This window comes from Diadema setosum, chromosome 21 (assembly GCF_964275005.1).
Source record: "Diadema setosum chromosome 21, eeDiaSeto1, whole genome shotgun sequence".
Classification (NCBI taxonomy): Eukaryota; Metazoa; Echinodermata; class Echinoidea; order Diadematoida; family Diadematidae; genus Diadema; species Diadema setosum.
In genome coordinates this window covers 6,204,255-6,226,155 of record NC_092705.1, presented here as the reverse complement: position 1 = coordinate 6,226,155, position 21,901 = coordinate 6,204,255, and the positions used below count along the sequence as shown (strand labels likewise).

The following is a 21,901-nucleotide window of genomic DNA, read 5'->3' as shown; positions in this document are numbered from 1 at the left end:
CCCTGTTCCAGCTCCAGAATGTCGCGAGGGACCCGCGTCCGCAGTCACAGGCATCCAAAGGCTCTCCCTAGCAAGGGGCGGACACAGCCGCTCTGCTGGGGATGCGTCGGCCTGGGAGTAGACTCGACCTCGGCGCCATCTACAAAATTATTTAAATGTAACATGTACCAATGGGATGCGTTCTAGTCAGTGACGGTCACACACACAAAAGGTTATCAGCTTAAAATCCTGACGTCACAATGAAAATTTGAGGACTGCGTTATTATTCATTCGACATACAAAATTCACATAATAAAAATGTAATAAAATATAACAGTGCACACCTTGTTAAACATCACTGTGTCATTTTCAAAAGCTGTACACAATTATAATATGTACTTTATCTCTTATTTACGGGGTTCTCCGGGGCTATATGTGGTGCCCTGAAGTACATTTTGTATACTTAACATCGATTATAATGGTACAAATTTTTACATTGGTTGTTTCTATCCCTAACTCACATTTTATAACTATTTTGAAGCACTAGTGCTGGGTTTTTCTTTCATCTGCAAATGGTAAATTATGCCTTTAACACTGATTAAAGGGACCTCTGGTCTACTATTCTTTTTACTGACAAGAAGGCGAATGAAATGCATGTATGTTGTGGCTGAAGCTAGGTCTTCTGTAGGCCCAGGCTACTGGTGCTGCCAACTGATCAATCAGAATACATAGTCTGAATTGTTTAAACTTCATTATTTTACAAGTGAGTTTTGACAGATACGATTCTAAACATGCTAAATGAGTAATTTCACACACTGACAAGATTCTACCAATATCAAATGTCTTCTCCATACATTCTTTGCCTCCAGGCTACAGCGTATTGCTCCACCAGTCATCACTTGTGGCCGGCCATACTCAACTCAAGCCGGTAGGGAGCACTTTGCTCATCATCGACAATGACCAATATATACGACGTGGCCAAGTGGCCGATATTCTCGCTGCTTGAAGACGAACTCTTGAGCAGTATCAAGCTGGCTTGTGTGTTCGGCAGCGCGGGCAACGAAGCCATCTTCGTCACCAAGGACGACGATGTCTATGCGATCGGGAACAACCACAACGCATGCCTCGGTCTGGGCGATGTTCAGTCTATCTTGACACCGCGCAAGATTGAGTCCCTCTGCCAGAAGGGGCTGTGCACGATGTCCTTCGGCAGTGGACCCCATGTGGTGGCAGCCACTGAGAATGGGGAGATATTCAGGCATGTAGACCATTTCTCTCCTTAAAATTCTATTAATTCACTAGCCCAACCAGATGAATCGAATTGTGTACAGCGACAGGGCTGTGTTTAGTTATTAATTCACCTGCTATTAATTTTCATGCTGCTACTCTGCCGTTTATTCATTTATGCTGTAATGTTCACTATATTCCAGAAGTGGAGAAACCATTACATTAAAGGGAAGGTTCAGTATTGGTGGAGATGAGAATTGAGCTTTTAACTTTTTGTGAGATACCAAGAAAACACTTATGAAATAGTACAGAGCATACCATTCTAAGAGGAATTCAAAGTTTGTTTGATGAAAATCGGGTTTGGAATGACTGAAACATCAAAAAACAAAGTAAAACAAAGCGATCGTAAAAAAGTGTGGGTCCCACACCTTATTAGAATTGCTCTGTTTTGGATATCTCAGCCATTTCGAAACCAATTTTCATCATATAAACGTTGAATTCCTCATGGAATTACATGCTCTTTCATATTTCATAAGAGGTTTCTCATTATCTCACCAAAAAATTTTAGAAACCTGAAATTAGGTCTCAACCAAAACTATACAATCCCTTTAAGGCGATATGTTTGCAAGAAAGATGTCATTGCAAGAGGGAAGAAATAAAACGTTGGTTTGAATATTCCATAGGAAATTGAATAATGATTTGATACACGTATCAGTATACTGTACAATGCTCGACCCAACCTGTAAGTTGCAAAGAAATTCAGCTCTCCTTCACTTGTACATAATTCAGAAATATATAATAGATATCTTTTCAGTTATTTAAGTTATGATTCAAAGTCCAATCCTTTCTTCTGATTAAAAATTTGTTGTTTCCCTGTACTTACAATGTACACGTGCCTTAGATCTGTTCTGATAGGGATTTGATTCTGTTTGGTATGATGTCTTTTAAGAATATTAATCTATCATACAGCCCAAGGATGATTTTGCGTGCAGCAAGAATGGTATCGATTTTGTTTTTGTTTAATCATTCTAGTAAAGAAAAAAAAAAGAAGATGTTTAGTACACCTGTAGGAAACATCAATCTCATTCGTCTTCTAATTTGATATATATTTAAGCAATTGGGTGAATCTTTGCTTGCTTCGTTCGTTACATGTGCCTGTTTGAACATGTAGCTGGGGACACAACGGCTATTGTCAACTCGGTAACGGGTGCACGAACCAGGGAATGCTGCCATACCAGATCTCCACCAATCTTGGTGACAGCAAGATAATGCGACTGGCCTGTGGAAGCCACCACACTCTCGCCCTCACTGACAAAGGGGAGGTAATAAGCCCCCACTGCTGGCAATTTGCTAACTCCGGCTTTCTCATTTTTAAGAATAGGTATTATTACTGAAAGGTAGCAATTCAGTGATTAGTACAGAGTATAGAAAAAGAAATGGCTTGCCTGACTGGCGTCCACAACGCACATATTTGATCCAAATGCTGTGTCTTACTCTCAGGGGTTGTATTCTGAAAACACCTGAAAGCTAAAAATTTTCTCATCTATGTCACTCAAAATATTTTTACTTGGTATCGGAAGGTCAATATTTTGAAATGGTATATTGATATTACGTAAGATGAGGGTGACAAAGTCTGTGTAGCTCCTGTGGCATCTACAAATTGTATGTTGATGAATGAGGAATTGGTCTGCTGAAATCATTTATGAACTAATACTTGCTGTTTGTTGTAGATGGCAAAGATTAAGATCCAAATGACTATTTTTGTTATCTCATAGAGAGTATGTGTAGCACACATTACCCATGATTCTCCTCGTATGATCTGTGAAGAGGGATCAGCGTGATCAGTGCAATTGTAGCTCACCTAGTTCCTGATAAAACACTGAGTAAATAATTAATCATTGACTAAAACAAAGCCACATTCTTAGCTCATTAAATTGATGATCGCAAGCATGGGTGCTGTGCAGAGTAGTATTGAACTGCACATTGAGATTAGGCAGTACATATGCATACGACTCGTACGTACAACACATCTGCATACTTAGGCACAAAACGCAGACCTCGCTCTCATAGGAAGAAAATGATATGCAAATATTAAGTTTTGTCTCTAATATTTACGCAAGCATGAGTCACATTAAATGAATACAGTTTAGGAATATGTGCATGTTAGATACTGAATTGGGGGGGGGGGGGGGGGGGGGAGAGAGAGAGAGATTGGTTAGTGACCAGACACGAGAGAAGGATGAATTAGGCATGGCAGTCAATATGAACTGCGGGCAACATATATATTGCTATCAGTCCAACATTTTGATATGCTACAGTCATTTATCTGCTCACATAATACGCAAGTCACACAGCCACTATGCGCAAAGCATAATTTTTGGCTGCGTGGAAAGGGAAGAAATAGAGAGTACATTGTGGTTCACTGCAATTCACAGCGCCGTACACTGTAGTGTCTGGTACTGGGGAAGTATTAAAACTGAATAGGTCCACGTGCAGACAGGGCATTGATTCATCAAATTTCATCAAGCAATTGCTAATTGGGTAATTGTAGCTCACACATACCTCTCAAGTGGTATCATAAGAGGTTTCAATATCTATTTGCACATTGCACACACTACATTTAAGAGCAACTAGATATATCGCTACGGCGATTGATATGCCTCCGCCATAATGCATGGTTCTCCTAATAGGTCTATAGTACAATGTCTTGACAATGTGTGATGACAGTTTCACACAATTGGCAAAATATTAAAATGACAGGTTTGCCACAAATGTGCTGAATGTTCACTTTCCTAGAACTAGGTTCAATTGGATGAATGATTAAAATGTCACAGTGCAGGTATTTGGGGAACTGATGATTTTTACTTGACTTTTGACCCTTTTATAAGTTTATGCATTGAGTAATTTTCAAGGTATTGAGAAAAAGTATAATTTCAGTATCAAATGGGAAAATAGCATTATCTAAACCTGGCCTTTGACCTTTGACCTCACAGTTCCAAAGAGAATCCCTGTTAGGTTGAACATGCATAAATATGTAAGTTTCATGATGATACCTTGAGTTACTTTTGAGATATGGAGGAAAAAGTGCAATTTAGCACTTTCGCTTGACCTTTGACCTTTTGGCAAGAAACTTCCCACAGAATATATATTGGGTAATACATGCATACATCAAGTTAAAACAAAAACAAAAACCTTCAGGCATTGCATAAATATAAGGAAAGTAGTGATATTTTGAGGAGTTGACCTTGACCTTTGACCCCCTGACCTTTGAACCATGACCCCCCAACTTCCCTAGATAATCACTGCCCATTGGAACAATGTTCCATGAAGATACCTTGAACCATTTGCGAGATATGGAGAAAAACATGAATTTTCAACCTTTTTTTTTTCACAAAATAACCTGTGACCTTTGACCTTTGACCCCGTGACCCTAAAATCCAAACAAAGTATTATCCCCCCAGGATATACCCTCATACCAAGTTTGATGTAAAACCACCACACGGTTCTTAGAGATATCGACAAAAACAAAACGGGACGGACGTACGTACGGACGGACGGACGACCCGAAAACATAATGCCTCCGGCCACTTCGTTGGCGGAGGCATAAAAATGACTGGACTTTGTATTCTATGGCATTAGCTCGCACCATTGAAATGTTGACCTTTTTTTTAAAGACTCTTTATGTGCCACGTTTACATGTCTGACTCATTCGACGGCATGCCAACTTCGCATATTCTGCTCAAACGCACAAACCCGCCAAATTGATCCATAAATCGCCAAATGCCATAGTACAATGAAAGCGTTTCTCACGCTTTCGTTCCTCTCATATATAACTTGCATTTTATGTGGTGATTGATTATCAAGCGGTGTTCCTTTCTGGATTTGTGTGTGAATTCTAAGTTTCTGTCACTGTTTTGTGTACAAAAGTCACGCTTTTACAGTAATGTAGCTACTGGTCATTTGAAAGAAAAACAATCATAGACTTGTCATACAATTTACATCAAAGCAAAGCATAGCACTTTCACTACAATGTTACTCACTATATGTCCATCTTATCAGAAATCTATAGGAGTTACATAGTTTTGAAAAACAGAATGTTTTCTCAAAGTATGACTACGTTTGTGTCTCAGAATAATGTGGCACACAGGAGGTTTCTGTCATGGCACATAAAGAGTTAATAGGCCATATGCCATTAATGAATTTATTGTTTGTTGAATTGCTAGTAGCTTTTAGAACTTGTTCTTTTTTTTTTCAGCTAGCACTGAAATATTCTAGAAGTACCGGTAATCAGAAAATTACACATAACGATGCCCTTTGGATGGATGATATCATAAGCTGAGATCCAAAACGGCTTTATTGCAATTTTGGGGCATATTGAGTTATTGGTATCACATTGTAGAGCTCAATCTCCTTTACATTATGTTGTCAATTTTAAATTATTTTCATTTTCAGTAAAATGTTAAAAAAAATCAAAACCACAAGAGCACTATTTTACCCAATATTTGGAACAATGCCTATATAAAATCTACCTACACTTGATAGTAATAGGCTTTATATTTCATGAAAATTGATTGCTCCATCTTTATTTACACTCAAATCTTAAAATGCGATGGCGCCCTTCTGGTTCACAGCTGATGACGTGTAGTTTTTTCCATTTGTAATGAATCTCCTATTGTTTCGTCTCTGCCTAATGTAGCACATACCAGTATTTTTGCATTTAATAGCATACTCATCTGTGTTATTATCGTTTGTGCTATCAAGATGTCCATTTCTTGTTGTTGATGCTATAAGGTGTTTGCATGGGGATACAATAACTGCGGCCAGGTGGGGTCAGGAGCCACAGCGAACATCAACACACCAAGGAGAGTGTCTTCAGTTCTAAGTAAGTATGATTGTAGGTAAATTGATAACTCAGCTACGTAGATACTGTAAACCCAGAAATGTGTGCAGCATGAAAATTTTCTTGAATTGGAGCCGATGTTCTTTTCGCGAATCTTGGCTCTTAAGCAAAATTCGTGAGAGTTTCGTGTACAAAAAGAAAGAAAAAATGTCAGGATTGACAGTGTTGCACTGACAAGAAATCAGTATACCCCATTTGTTTTTGTTTTCGTGACAGAGTCTTGTATGTGGGAGCATGCATGTGAGCATGCGTGTAAGATCTAATAATTTACATGTCACAGAAAGCATTATAGTACATTTTACTTAATTATGAAGATATTTCTCACTATTGCCCTGTCTGGAAATAATATGCATGAGCTTATTGAAAGGTGGTATTACATGTTAAGTTATGGATTTTGACAAGCTCTTTTCTACCAAGAGTGTGTCTAAAACTTCTATGTTGAAGTAGTACTTGATGAAGAAGGTGTGAGTAATAAATGGAAGGAAATCTTCTTTGTACTACTGCATACATTTAGCCATTGTTTAGCCAATGTGTGATCTATTGATTTCAAGCTGAAGATTCAGTTTGTAATAATTGATAAACTCTGGAACTTGTTGATTTTTACAAAACTTGCCTTGTCTTAAATAGTATCATTATTGTTTAAGATATTTTAATATCATGAGAGAAAGCGCATAACACACAAAAAAAGTAACTACAGTTACTTGCCTAGTATCTTTTCAAAACATTCAAAACATTTATTCTGATAAAATAGATGATGTGTAACTATGAATCATTTAAAACTTTAATGGTAAAAATTTGCCATTTATTCACTTGTATAATTATCATTAACTGGATTTCCCCTAATTCAGATGGAAAACGAGTAATATCGATAGCTTGTGGGCAAACATCATCATTAGCTGTTCTGGAGAGTGGAGAGGTAAGTTCAGGATTGTTGCAATAAAAGAAAGAATTTATCTACATGGAGTATTGCAATCTATGACGACATTTCTGCTCTAGATAACATCTCTCTACAACAACAACAACAACTGCTGCTGCTCAGTCGTCTACTATGACTACTACTACTACTGCTGCTGCTGCTGCTGCTGCTGCTGCTGCTACTACTAGTAGTACTACTACTACTACTACTACTACTACTACTACTACTACTACTACTACTACTACTACTACTACTACTACTACTACTACTACTACTAGTTGTACTACTACAATTACTACTACTACTGCTACAACTACAATGTACTTCTACTACCACAACTTCTACTGCTACTTCTACTGCTGCTGCTGCTACTATTACTACATCTGTAATCAGGGCTAGTAAGGCAATTTCACAATTGATTTAATTCATGATTTAGAGCCACAGTAACCCTTTTTAGCTCACCTGAGCCAAAGGCTCAAGTGAGCTATTGCGATCGCCCTTCGTCCGGCGTCCGTCGTCCGTCGTGCGTAAACTTTTTACATTTTCATCTTCTTCTTGAAAACCCCAAGACGGATTTTCATCAAACTTGGCAGGTAGCATCCCTAGGGGGTTAGGAACTCAATTTGTTAAAATGGGCACCATGCCCCATCCAGGGGGCCCCCAGGGGGGCCCAAACCCCCCAAAATTAAGGAATCTGTAAAAATCTTCTTCTCTAGAACCAGAAGTGATAGAGCTAAGTTAATACTACGAGTTAGTACATTGATGACTGTAGTTTCAAGTTTGTTCATGGCAGAATCAGGGGTGCCCCCCTTGGGACCCAGGGGAGGGGGTTGGGGAGGGGTCCTAATGGGGCCTAAATTGTACATTTTCATCTTCTTCTTGAGAACCCCATGACCCATTTTCACCAAACTTGGCAGGTAGCATCCCTAGGGGGTTAGGATCTCATTTTGTTAAAATGGGCACCATGCCCCACCTAGTGGGCCCCAGGGGGCCCAAACCCCCCCCCCCCCCCCCAAAAAAAAAATGAAGGAATCTTTAAAAATCTTCTCTAAGATAAGCTAAGATAATGCTATGAGTGAGTATATTAATGACTGTAGTTTCAGGTTTGTTCATGGCAGATCCAGGGGTGCCCCTCTTGGGGGCAGGGGGGGGGGGGGGTTGGGAAGGTCCAAATGGGGGCCTGAATTGTACATTCTCATCTTCTTCCTGAAAACCTCATGATGGATTTTCGTCAAACTTGGCAGGTAGCATCCCTAGGGGGTCAGGATCTCAATTTATCAAAGTGGGCACCATGCCCCACCCAGTGGGCCCCAGGGGCCCCAATCCCCCCAAATTAAGGACTCTTTAAAACTTTTGGCCCTTATTGTACATTTTCATGTTCTACTTGAGAATGCCTGGTCAAATTTTAGTAAAGCTGTGAATAATTTAGATTAGTGACTGCGTGAAAGGTGAACTTGCGATACTCAGGTGAGCGCTAGACCCGCGGGTCTCTTGTTAAGAAGAAGTGAGTGATATGCAATTTTGGAGATGATGATTATACAGTGCACTTGTGTTACTGGAGGTATTACTTTTGGAAGTTGTTAATCTTATTGGTTAACTCACAGAATTTAATGAAATAAAAAAACACTGCAAAATTTACCATGTGTAGTGTACATTGGAGGCTGTGATAGCAGAGTGTTTTGTCTTCACAACCCTTCTAGGTGTACGGTTGGGGCTACAACGGCAACGGTCAGCTGGGACTTGGCAACAATGTGAACCAGCCGAGCCCCTGCAAGGTGTCCAGTCTCAATGGTGTGGTCATTTCACAGGTCAGTGAGTAGAAACATGAAGCACTAGTAGAGTTATGCAGTAATTATTACCGGCACACTGGCTATTATTGTAACATTTTTGCAATGTGACACCAAACTCAAATGTGAAGTAGCACAATATCATGATCCAAATCTCAGTACGGAGCAGGATTTTAGGACCTGAATACATTATTTGGCCGTGCCGTGTGATAGTTTGCATGTACGTTATAGGTAATCAATTGTGTATATGTTATGTTTTGCTGTTCCACTATGTATAAATGTTGTTTTGAGTTACGATGAATGTTTATGTATTTTTATCATGGGCAGGTCTCTCTGGAAGAGCAGGACCTGCTGCTGGTCTTGATGAGACTACCCTGTGGAAATAAAACCAAAATAAATGAATAAATGTTAATGCAGCTATCTTGGCAGGAACAGGTTAGCCAGCCACCCACTTTGTTGGTGCCAGATTAATGTGATGACAACCAACACGGTAAAATGTCAGTATGGGCAGAGTGACTTTTGGTATGGTCCTGTCCTCTCTTGGTGATCTCCCTTCCTGAAAAACAAACTACAAACAAATATAACAAAAAACTTCCACAATCTTGTTAGTTTATCCTGTTTCTTTGTTTGTTTTTGTTTTTCTGCATTGTCAAATCTTGCTTTGTTCTAACCAAGTGGCAAGTACACAGTGCAATGAGAATGAAACTAACTCCTTGAGGTTAAAGACGTTGATCACTTTGCTGTGCGACTGTGTGCTTGTCTCTGCAGATTGCCTGTGGATACGCTCACTCACTGGGTCTGTCAGATGAGGGCCATCTCTTCACATGGGGGGCAAACTCCTATGGTCAGCTCGGGACAGGAAATAAGGCCAATCTGTGTGGGGCTACCAAGATCGCAGAGGACCTGGGGAGGTAATTCCTTGCCAATGAATTCTCTTGTTTCCTTAGCAGTAGACTGTTTTTTAGAATGACACAATTTCCTGAGGACAAAGATCTCCTAATAGGTTGCGGATGAGAGTGGCTGAATGGCAGAAATTAAGCCGAGTGCACTGAGAGCATTACTTGTGGCAAACCCATGGAATCGGAATATTGGAGTGTATAAAATTTATTTCACGAGCAAATCAACTAGATAGTGAATAGATTTAGAGCCAGCAGATTTTTGGTCAATTGAGAAAGAAACGCACAAACACCTAATACACACCCTGTGTACACCCACTTCCCACACAATGCACTTTAAGATCACCAATGATGTAATTTAAATAATGAAAGCATGGATGCATCAAGTCAGTGTAGGGGTGTATGTGAGAACGGAGCATATGAGACCTGTTAACAAATCACACTAATGGCACTGGAAGTCATATGTGGGAATTTACCATGGTATCCCTGCTCCCAGATTCACTGATATAGCAGCAACCCACTACTCCCACATCTCGGCCGCCCTCGCCCAGTCGGGAAAGGTCTACATGTGGGGTCAGTGCAAGGGTCAGTCGGTCCTGTCGCCCATGGAGACGCGCTTCACCTGTCTGGACGACGTCTTTGCCTGCTTCTCCTCACCCGCTGTCACGTACAAGCTTCTCACGTTCGGTAAGACTGTGATGCTTCTTCTTCGTCATATCCAGCATCTACAGAAACTATTTAAGTATGTGCAGTATTTCACACACATTTTCGTGGCTTCTTCTTATTTGTTGTATCCAACATCTTCACAGTCATTAGATAATTAGCCAGGACTTCCCACATCGCAGAGCCTTCTCATTTGCAGCCCATCAGGTCGTTTTAGGCTACACTGTTCCTCAAGGCTAGGGCATATTTGAGAAGGTTTGGCATGGTTTGAGGTGTCCCGCATTATCTACCATCATGTTAACACAGTGTGAAGGAAACCACAAACCAAATTAGATCTTCCAACATCTTAGTTCCTGCAAAGACCATTGTTGTCAGCTGCATGACTGTATCAGGGCAATTACCTCCCAAGGGTAATTACCCCTGGCTAAATACTGGTTAGTGGTAAGGTTAGAGTAAAGATTAGGATTAGGGTTAGGTTTAGGGTTATTAGAGTTTGGGTTAGGGTTAAGATTAGGTTCAGGATTAGGATCAGGGTTATGGTTGGGGTCAGGGGAAGGGTCACAGGGTAATTGCCCAGAAGGTAATTGCCCGAGACCCTGCATGACATCACCCTGACTTTTATAAGAATGGTAAGATGTGACAATCGGGAGATAAATTAATGTCAAACCTTACAAAATAAGATGGGAAAAAAATGGGAAAAAAAGCACTCAAGCAGTTCGAATGTAAGATGATTTGATAATCTTTCTGCTTTACCGAGAAGGTCGCTCATGGAGCCGTTAATCCTTATCGAGAGTAGTCAAAGAGAGTGCCACGAATCAATGAAATCGGTAGAATTGCAGAGAAAGTTTATGAGTGTTTGAAAGTCAGGAAGCGGTTTATCAGTCAACTGGTGCCTTGAAAAAGATGAATAATATTGTGATAATGAGTTGACTTCTGAAGACCATTTCCTCATTTGTTCATGTGAAACATGGCTACTTTATAGATTTCTGTAAAATTGATTATGCTTGTGCAGCTGCCCTTTTTGTTGTTGGTTTTTTTGTAGCAAAAGTAAAGACTAAGAGGAGTTATGGTCATAGTGACCATTTGAGTGTGTCATTCAGTATCACAGACAATAAGATATGGATTGTCAAGCATGTGGTACCCAGTCATTTGAAATTAAAGGTGTACATTGTTGCTTTTAAACGGGATGGCTAGTAACTGATCACTGGGAATCAGTGGGAATGCTGGGGGATGATTGTTCCGTTAACGGCCCGTAACGATTGCCCCGTCACTGTACAGGCATGCTAACCTGGAAACATTGAACTGCACATTACTTGAATAGGAGACCATTCTCAAGCAAATAATTTTCACACAGCAATAGATATATAATGTGCTCTTAAATGAATCCCACAAGGATTGGAACAATCATCCCCCAGCATTCCCACTGATTCCCACTGATCAGTTACTAGCCATCCCCTTTAATCAAACAGTTGCATTGTGCACTTGCCAATGACTGCAAGAAATACTATTCCTGGGTTTTGAAAGTGGCAATTTATTGTAACTTTACAGAGAATTTTGCTGGCAGAAGAGCTCTGGAGGAAACGCTGGCAGTGGCATTTGACAACCAGGAAACATGTGACCTGAGGTTCATGGTGGAGGACAGGAGTATCCACGTTCACAAAGCCCTGCTGAAAATCAGGTGAGTTTTGTGGTCATTCAACTTTGAAAAAAAAAAGCGAATCCTTTCCCCACAAAATCAAGTATGTTTGGGTCGTGCTCTTTACATTTTGTTTCTTTTTAACTTGGATCTTGGATGATGCCCCGATATTGACTTACTCCTGGTCCTACTGTTGCTTGCTTACAGGCATTCATTTGCTTCCTTAATAGTGACCTTGTAAAAACAAATCATAATTTGATTCAATAAAATTGTGATATTTTTTTTTTCCGAGAACAAGCCATACAGGAAAAGCAATAAGAGTTTAGGAGTAAATTGTGTCGTTCTGATGAACTGTAATTCCAACATTTTAGTTTGCTAGAGTACTGTATACGCCATATATTTTGCGAACCTAAATTTTCGCGAATTGGGAATTCTTACAATTTTGCGAGTGGTTGAATTCGCGATCTTGGAGTCCTGTACTGCACAAAGAAAATGCACATGCGTGCGTCACATTCACATCGGGGATAAGAGTCAATATTTTCGCGTGTCTTTAATTTCGCGAAAAGCACAAGACTTGCGAAATTTGCGAAAATAAAAACCTCGTGAAATATTCGCCGTATATGGTATAAGGGTATGATACTTGAATATGTATGTTGTCACATAGATGAGAGATTTTTGCCAGAGCCAAGAGTATGAAATTCTGATAATGGGTTTATAGTCATTTTAGAAAGGGTCAAGTCTTGTCTTGACCATTTTGAGTGACTTCTGTAGATGCTGCTCAACCCATCAGTAACTGAACCGCCCAAAACCGCCTGTCTTATTACTCCCTAAAATGCCCGAAACTGCCTGTCTGCTTTACTGCTTTATTGCTTTACCATTTTTATAGTTTTCATAAAGAATATATAATTACATATATGTCAGAATTACTTTTGCGACAAGCCAGTTTCTTGGTAAAGTCTCAATAGGCTTTCAAATAAACGTAACTTATTATGATATACAAAAATAAGCATGCAGTGAGCTACATTTTACATAATTTTGAAAAATGTCGAAATGAGAGTTGCTAAAGGGTTACCTTCTTTCTTCCCTGCTGGAATTTCAAATTCAGGTGTCAACATTTTAGGAGCATGTTCCAGTCTCACTGGGAGGAGAATGGAAAAGAGTAAGTTACTGATGCATTTTTATGCCTCCGCCACGAAGTGGTGCCGGAGGCATTATGTTTTCGGGTTGTCCGTCCGTCCGTCCGTCCGTCCTTCCGTCCGTCCGTCCGTAATGAATTTTGTGGACAAGGTAACTATCAAAACCCGTTGAGGTATCCTAATGAAACTTGGCATGTATGTGTATTAGGGGGTGAAGTTGTGCCTATCAACTTTTGGGTGCACATGCTCAAGGTCAAAGGTCAAAAGGTCAAGGTCAAATACATAAATTTTCACTATTTCCACCATATCTATTGAATACCTGAAGATATTTTCTTGAAACTTAGTGTATACATGTATTACCCAATTAAGATTCTCTGGTGAAAGTTTGGGTCGTGAGGTCAAAGGTCAAAGGTCAAAAGGTCAGGGTCAAATACATAAAATTTCACTATTTCCACCATATCTATTGAATGCCTGAAGATATTTTCTTGAAACTTAGTGTATACATGTATTACCCAATTAAGATTCTCTGGTGAAAGTTTGGGTCATGAGGTAGGTCAAAGGTCAAAAGGTCAAGTAAAAATATTAAAACTTTTTTTTTTTCTCCATACCTTGGAAAATTGTTCAAGGTATCTTCATGGAACATAGTATATACATATACTGACTGGAAGTGATTATCTAGAGAATGTAGGGTTCATGGGGTCAAAGGTCAGGGGTCAAAGGTCAAGTGCAACACTTCAAAATTTTACTATTTCCCTCCTTTCATGCAATGCCAGCAGGGTTATTTTTTTTTACACTTGGTGTATGCATACATGTGTAACCTAATAGAAATTCTCTGGAAAGTTTTTTTTCTTCTTTTTTTGCCTCAAAGGTCAAAAAGTCAAAGATCAAGTGAAAGTGCTGAACTAACTTTTTCCTCCATATTTCGGAAGTGGCTCAAGTTATCTTGAAACTTAGTACATATTATGCATGTTCTACCTGAAAGTGATTATCTTATGAATTTTAGGGTCAAGGGCCAGATGAAAATGGTAACAATTTACTATTCAATTCAGAAATTGCACTTTTTCTCCACACCTGTACCTTGAAAATTACTCAATGCCTAAATGTATGAATGGGTCAAAGTCGAGTTAAAGTCCTTAAATCCCTAGATACATGCTCTCCTATTCATCCAATTAAACCTAGGTCAAGGAAGGTGAACATTCAACACATTTGTGACAAACTTGTCATTTCAATATTTTGCCAATTTTGTGAAAATGTAATCACACATTGTCCACATGTACTATCTAGACCTATTGGGAAAATCATGCATTATGGCGGAGGCATACCAGTCGCCAAAGCGACATTTCTAGTTCTAATTATTATTTTTTAATATTTGTTTTAGCATTTTAGTTCTTTGTCAGAATGAGGTAGGTAATGTATGTATTGTACTCAAAACGTCATGGGGTATGCCACTACAAATTCATGTTCTTTTTTTGAGAGAGAGTAGTGTCCATTATTCTGAACAGGGAAAACTGCAAAATGAAATATCTGAACAGAAATCTGCAGTTTTATTCCATTTGCTGTTATATAGAAATTAGTTTTTGAACTGATTCAATGTAGATTTACATTGTAAACTTTGCATTCACACTTCCCCAAATTATATGTGATATGCTCCTCTTTCATCTATCACTGAACTTTCATTGGAAGTAAAATGGGCACTGTTAAAGGACAAGTTCACCTTCATAAACATAAGGATTGTGAGAATGCAACAATATTAGTAGAACACATCAGTGAAAGTTTGAGGAAAATTGGACAATCGAAGCAAAAGTTATGAATTTTTAAAATTTTTGTGTTGGAACCGCTGGATGAGGAGACTACTACAGCTTGTGAGTCATATGCGTACAACAGTATAAAGAAAATGTAAAAGAAAATTCAACATATTTTCACTTTTTTTGCATAATAAAAGAGCACTTGACTTGCCTCTTTCTAAAGGCAGGGGGAATAATATTACCCAAAACATTTGTTGGTAACGAGTCAGGGGAATGTGTATTTTTTTCAAAAGATGGAATTTTGTGAAATTCTCTTTATATTTTCCTTATATTGTTGTACGCATGTGACACCTAAGTTATTTGTACACTGCAGTAGTCTTCTCATCCAGCGGTTACTGCACAAAAACTTCAAAAATTCATAACTTTTGAACGGATTGTCTGATTTTCTTCAAACTTTCAATGATGTGTTCTACTAATATTGCTACATTCTCTCAATGCTTATGTTTATGAAGGTGAACTTGTCCTTTAAGTGCTACTAGGTGTTGTGCATCAGTGATCACCTCCCCTTCCCTTCATCTTGCCTCCTCACACAGTGTCATTGAAATCACCCAGTTTTCGTATCCGGTCTACCGAGCCTTCCTGGAATATCTGTACACTGACCAAGTATCTCTCTCCCCAGAGGACGCTATTGGTATGTACGAGTCCCCAATACTATTTTAGTAGTGAATGGGAATGACCCTCTACATTGAACGCATGTGCACAACAAACAAACACACACAAATAGACACACACACACACGTATATACTCATTTTTTTTTTTTTTTTTTGTGCTCTCTTTTTCAAAGGAATAGTTGATTCCAGTCATTAGTTCAAAGATTCACAAATTATGCAAGCCATTGTGCTACGTGAATGATACAAGCAAAGGGGAGAAAATAGAAAATATTTTGCAGCGCACAACTGAACACTCCGTTTGATGATGATTGCTGAGGGATTTTACGCGTTTATATGCAGGTCAAAATGACACAAATTGTGTCTTGAAATTAAACAAAATCACTGCATTCACGTCATTTACATCAACTTGAGCTGACTTGGGGTTTCAGGTGTTTTTCGTTTGTTTATTTTTCTGGCAGAGTTAACTTTTCTTCCATCCACAGTACGTATGATATTCAGTCACACATTAGAATGATTCATGATTAATTGTTAATGTAAGCTCATACAGTGATTTGTGCTAATGGCTTCTTTTTTCTCTACACTCATACTTTTTGTGATATTCTTATTCTTTCTAACATCATTCATAGATGTCATTATTGGTTTCTTTATCAGTTATTTTGTGCCTTACGTTTTGCATACGACCGCTTTCCTTCTCTCAGGTCTGTTGGATCTTGCCAACTCGTACTGTGAGTCGCACCTCAAGAAGCAGTGTGAACGCATCATCAAGCAGGGGATCAACATCGAGAATGCCGCCCTCCTTCTGGCGGCCTCCATCAGATACGAGGCGAATGTGAGTCTGCCCTTGCTGCCCCGTCATCTCATACGAGATTTACAGTGTCAGAGAGTGGAATGTGTCCCAATACCCCCATGACAGGATTTAAAGGGGAAATCCACCCTGAAAATTAGTTTTGTGTGAAAAGAGAGCAGAAAAAATTGTAGGAACATGACCTGACTGAAAGTTTGAGCAAATTCTTATATAAACAGAGAAATCAGTATTTTAAAGTTTTCTCTTGGTTAGTAACTGATCAGTGGGAATGCTGGGGGATGATTGTTCCAATCCTTGTGGGATTCATTTAAGAGTACATTGTATATCTATTGTTGTGTGGAAATTGTTTGCTTCAGAATGGTCTCATATTCAAGTAATGTGCAGTGTAATGTTTCCAGGTTAGCATGCCTGTACAGTGACGGGACATTAAACTGCACATTACTTGAATATGAGACCGTTCTGAAGCAAATAATTTTCACACAATAGATGTATAATGTATTCTTAAATGAATCCCACAAGAATTGGAACAATCATCCCCCAGCATTCCCACTGATTCCCACTGATCAGTTACTAGCCATCCCCTTTAAGTGGCATAAATAAACATGGTCCAGCTTCAAAATATGCACTTGCAAACTCTATTCCTTTGTGCCATATTTGGATTTCAGAGAAGGAGTTACACTCATTGTTATGAAAAGTTGAGCAATGTGAAATTTTATTAATAAAACCTTGGAGACATGTCCACAATTACGTCACAAGCTGTCTACTGCCCTCTAGGGATCTACTGACTGTTCAACTTTGCAAAACTGGGATTTCTTTATTCCTTGCATGCCATAGTTAATTCGAACATACAAAGAATTCGAATGGGGGGGGGGGGGGGAAGGGGGTAATTACCCTGATACGAGGTACTGGTTCCCTTTAATATGCCCAGGCTTAACTTCTCAAGCTTCATCATCAGCATTCAATAATCATGCCAAACTGGTAAAGTTATAGCAAGCCCACTCGGGTGTAGCGATGCATCCAGCAGTCCAAGGGAAAGCCCATGGTGAGGCAGTGAGGAATTAGGGGGATTAGGCGGATTACGAAGTAATCTCTATTCACTGACAATATTAGTTTCCAGACATCCGTGCCAATCTGCAAAGAAAGTACTCCGGTCTGTGTGCCGATTGGCAAACAGCACATTAACCCTCAGCATGCCACATTAATTACCTGTTCATAGTTGTCTGTGTGGAATTTGTGCACATTTGAGTCATTGGCACTGAAAACTTTAAAGGCGCATAGTTCCGGTAGTGTAGAGGGCGCTGTTGATGATACTGCCGATCACCATTAGTGTTGATAAGAAGATTGCCAAAGTTGAGCTGTCATCAAGAGTAAAGCGCGTAGATGTTGCTAAGTAACGTTGCCTTTGTTGTCTTCTCTGCGCATCATGAAGTCTGTAGTAATGCCAGGGTGCGTGCATATGTGTTTCTTATTATGACATCACAAAAGAAGTTTGCTAAAGCTGTCATCCCCTCGGCCGAATCATGAGCCGAACTGTGATCGGACCACTGGCTCCAGTGGATTTGACCACCGGGACCATCAGTTTAAAGATGGGCCTTCCCTTTTGCATTCCTTCCCAAATAGCACAGAACATGATATATTCCACCAGGATGACAAGACTATTGTAAAGCTACAACATTTTGGTGATATTTGAAGGTTGTTAGCCATTAAAATTCAAATAATGCACCAAACGCTCAGCGTAACGTATTCTGTGTACTAGGCACAGCTGCATACATTAATCCTCCTGTGGTTGTAATGTGATACTTATACTTCAAACAAAAAATATGCATGTTCAAACTGTCAGAAAAGAAAAATTCACTAGCTTCTCTTACTTTGTTATCGATGGCAAATAACAACACACCACTTACATTAACTACATGTGCAACTAAGTGCATCACACAGGTCTGTAAAACTAGACTGGTAGTTTAGATTTGTAATTTTTTTCGTAGTACGAAAAATTATTCAAATCTAAACAGTCAATTTAACTAAACAAATAAAGACCCTCTTGAGTTCAAAATTTACAGGAGGTTTCCAAATAGTGTTTTCTTCAATACCTAAGTGTTCACTCCAATTTTTCAAAAATTTGCATGCAAAAGGGATTGGTTGTCTTGAATGCATTGATGCATGTAGATTTCCCCTTTGATGCATGCCTCTTAAGATGTAGATGAGCAAAGTGACTATCTGGCCTGCATCCATACGTTGCTGTAATGCATCATCATTATTTATTGTCATACTCATCTTGCTAAGAACATTTCTACCATAAATCTGTCTGGCCAGGAATAGCATTCTCCACTTGTAACTGCATTCCATCTGCTCACAACCAAACCCAGATCCAGGTATATGCCTAAGAGCTACCGAGTGTCCCTGAAGTTCAGTAGAACAAACTTTTCTCTGTTGCGGAAACATCCTTGTGTGGATAGGGGTTAGAGGGGGGAAGGAGGGAGAGAGCAAATTACATTCTAGCCAAAACACAGTGCTAGCATGAGATGATGGTATTGATATATTGCCTGGCATATCACTTTCAATCTTGTATTGATATACTGCCTCGCCTATCACTTTCAATCTTGTATTGATATATTCCCCGGTTTATCACTTTTAATTCTTGTCTTGACTTGCGTATCGCCAGACATCCCTCAGTGACACAAGAAATGCCTTAGTGCCAGTTTAAATCATCCTTCTGGATGATCAACCTGGCATTTTTTGCAGGGGTTATGTCTGCGAAAGTATGGCATAATATTATGCACTTGTTGCTTTAACGTTTTCCCTCCTATTTCTAGATATTTGCAGACAGGACAAAAATTCCTCTTTGACAATCTCCCCATAGTATATTAAATCTATTTGATGTAATACTAAAAAGATTTGCTATGTTTGCTATCTGCTATCATACATTAAAGTGAATATTATTGTATGTATTGGGGGGGGGGGGGGTGATCCTATATTATGCACCATAAATGATGTAGTTTTCCCAAAAGCAAGACTTCTTTGTTTTCTAAGATATGTCTTTGGGCAGTTTAAACATGTACAAATATACAAAATATGAGGAAAGTGATTTAATCAGGTCTCTTGTAAGAAGAACACTGTGAAATAAAATGCACAAATGTCTCAGGTACACAGCCCTGTTGGTCAATTTGATGAATGAATGAAATGCCATGTCAGGTACCTCTCATACAAGATATTCATAATCATGTCTTATTTGTTATAGAATTTCACTCATATCTTATTGCAATTTTTACATTTTCACACCTTGCACTTCACAATGATTTCATCTTTATTTGTAAGTCCTATTCAGGGAAAGATTCTTTGAAGGGAAATTTAACAGTTTTCATCAGGATTTCCATCCCGGGATGGTATTGTTTATATATATATATCACCATTGCCATCACCATTTTTTACCTGTTCTCCCAGGACCTTGAGGCATTCTGCTTCAAGTTCGCCGTCAATCACATGACCGCGGTGGTGCAGACAGAGGCCTTCAAGAAGCTGGACGAGGCGTACGTGAAGGATTTCATTCAGAGGGCAGCGGAGTGGGGCGCTTTCAAGTACTGACTGCTGGCAGCGGCCTTGACCCCCTAAAAATGGTGTAGCCTGCAATGTGTTCATCTGCAAAACTGCTCCTGTCAAGACTGCTTATGGTTTCTTGTGAATGGCCACTACTCCCCTGGGCCAAGCATTTACTCAAGTAGATATTTCTGTTCATCTCCTGATATTTCTGTTCATCTGATTGCACTGAATGCTTTAAAAGTCAACAGTAGGCGCGGTCAGACTGGCAAAAGATCGCGAAGTTTAAGATCGCGATCTTTAAGATCTCGAAGTTTTGCCAGTGTGACCGCAAACTTCCCGCGAAACTTCTCGATCTGTTTGCGGGCGTTGTCTCCGAAGCGTGAGGCCATTGTCATGTTCAGATATACAAATGATGCACAGGATAGAGTGTGTTAGTGAAGGTGCGGCGCGCTCGAGAGTATTGACAATGGTGCGACATGCGCAGCCCAGTGCATGTTTGCAACCGTTGTCAATACTCGAGAGTGCGCCGCACCTTCACTAACGCCACAAAATAATCCTGTGCATCATTTGTTTTATAAAATGGGTCGAAAACTAACAGCATTATTCACGTACCTTTGTGGGTCAATACCAGTCAGCTACATGTAGCACTCGCTCAAAAGTCAAGATGTCCGAAGATGTTCGTCCCAAACATTTACGCACGTCGCACTCGGAAATCCCGCACATAAGTACTGTACGTACGTATAAGAGTATACGTACGCCACGTACTGTTATGCACAAGAAAGGCCGCTGGCTGTTGTGGCAGCCCGCGGCCCGAACTAGAAGTTGTTTACAGGATTGACAGCGCGTATAGTAGCGCGTGTGCATTGTTACATCACAATCACTAGCCATCGGACGGCGCACTCTTTCTTGCGCGCGTACGAATGGCCCAAACTTTGCGATCTTAAACTTCTCGATCTTTTGCCAGTCTGACCGCGCCTAGGGACATGGTGTGGAAATGCATACCCAACTTCTTGTCATAACACTATGATCAGTAAGAAGTGTCTTTATTAGATTTACTGGCATTAAATGCTGTACATCTGACCATTTTTCTTGTAATAGCAGCACTGCCTGACCTACTCCTAATTATTTATTCAACTAATGTTGGCATGAGCAAAGGTGACAGGGCAAGACAGGGTTTCATTCACTACTGGATGATGATCTTTTTGTTTTTTTTGTTTTTTTTAATGAATTTTGGCTCCTTGTCAGTCTGCTGCTCTGTAAAGCTTGCCTTCTGTAGTCATCCTTACCAGGTATGTACAGTGTGTATATAGCTGAAATCAAGTGCAATTTGATGACTGACGCCAATTGTGGAAAATGGGACTGTGCTCGTCTGCGCTAGGAAGGCTGCGTATAGACAAACCAGCTGTGTGTAGATAGAATAGGCAAATGCAATGTAGACTGGTGGCAGACTGTATTTATGGTATTATTGTCTTGATGGTGCGTGTTGTGAAGTGTGAATAGCTTTGTTTTTCAATTGGACCAACTCGTGTGAGCGGTGATGCGTGTGATTAGGCAAGTGTTAACTGCCCGAAATAATTAGACATTATGTAACACTACTAGTGACTATGAGTGAGATTCTATTTATATTTTTTTAGGACGTGCTTAGTCGATAAAAGATATCATACCATCTCCGTACATCCTCCTTCACTGAAATGCTGCGTGTGTGGGCATACTCTGAGGATGAGCGGATGTTGCTCCGACACACAATTTCCATAGACACCTGCCCGATTGAGCTTGTGGCGAGTCTTCAGTGGTTAAACGTAGTCGACAAGGAAAACATTTTGGCTGTAAATGTGAGAAGTCCCAAGCGTACTTGGTTTTATACCTCAGTAGTCATCTGTGATGTGCCAGTAATTGGTAGAAAATTCTCGGTGCTGATATAGATGATAATCACTATTTTTTTTTTTTTAAAGAGAGTTAAAGTTCAAAGTGCCTAGTTTGGTTTAGTGCATACAAAATCTTG

The 21,901-nt window shown here is 39.7% G+C and overlaps 1 protein-coding gene across 1 annotated transcript; it reads left to right on the top strand.

Moving 5' to 3' along the window:
* Positions 1–864: 864 nt before the first annotated feature.
* LOC140244512 (RCC1 and BTB domain-containing protein 1-like) lies at positions 865–20,244 on the top strand. The gene is made up of 12 exons (XM_072324142.1): positions 865–1,237; positions 2,378–2,528; positions 5,998–6,088; positions 6,955–7,022; positions 8,723–8,830; positions 9,578–9,720; positions 10,202–10,392; positions 11,917–12,046; positions 13,110–13,163; positions 15,479–15,576; positions 16,256–16,386; positions 19,804–20,244. The coding sequence occupies exons 1-12, from the start codon at positions 936–938 to the stop codon at positions 19,942–19,944; spliced, it is 1,608 nt and encodes a 535-aa protein (XP_072180243.1). The 5' UTR covers positions 865–935; the 3' UTR covers positions 19,945–20,244.
* The last annotated feature ends 1,657 nt before the right edge of the window (positions 20,245–21,901 follow it).

Bases quoted from the DNA above. Each gene is read 5' to 3' on its own strand.
- LOC140244512 (XM_072324142.1), top strand. From the start codon at position 936: ATGACCAATATATACGACGTGGCCAAGTGGCCGATATTCTCGCTGCTT. The intron at 12,047-13,109 runs GTGAGTTTTGTG...TTTCAAATTCAG, and splicing joins AAAGCCCTGCTGAAAATCAG to GTGTCAACATTTTAGGAGCA. The intron at 13,164-15,478 runs GTAAGTTACTGA...CTCCTCACACAG, and splicing joins TGGGAGGAGAATGGAAAAGA to TGTCATTGAAATCACCCAGT.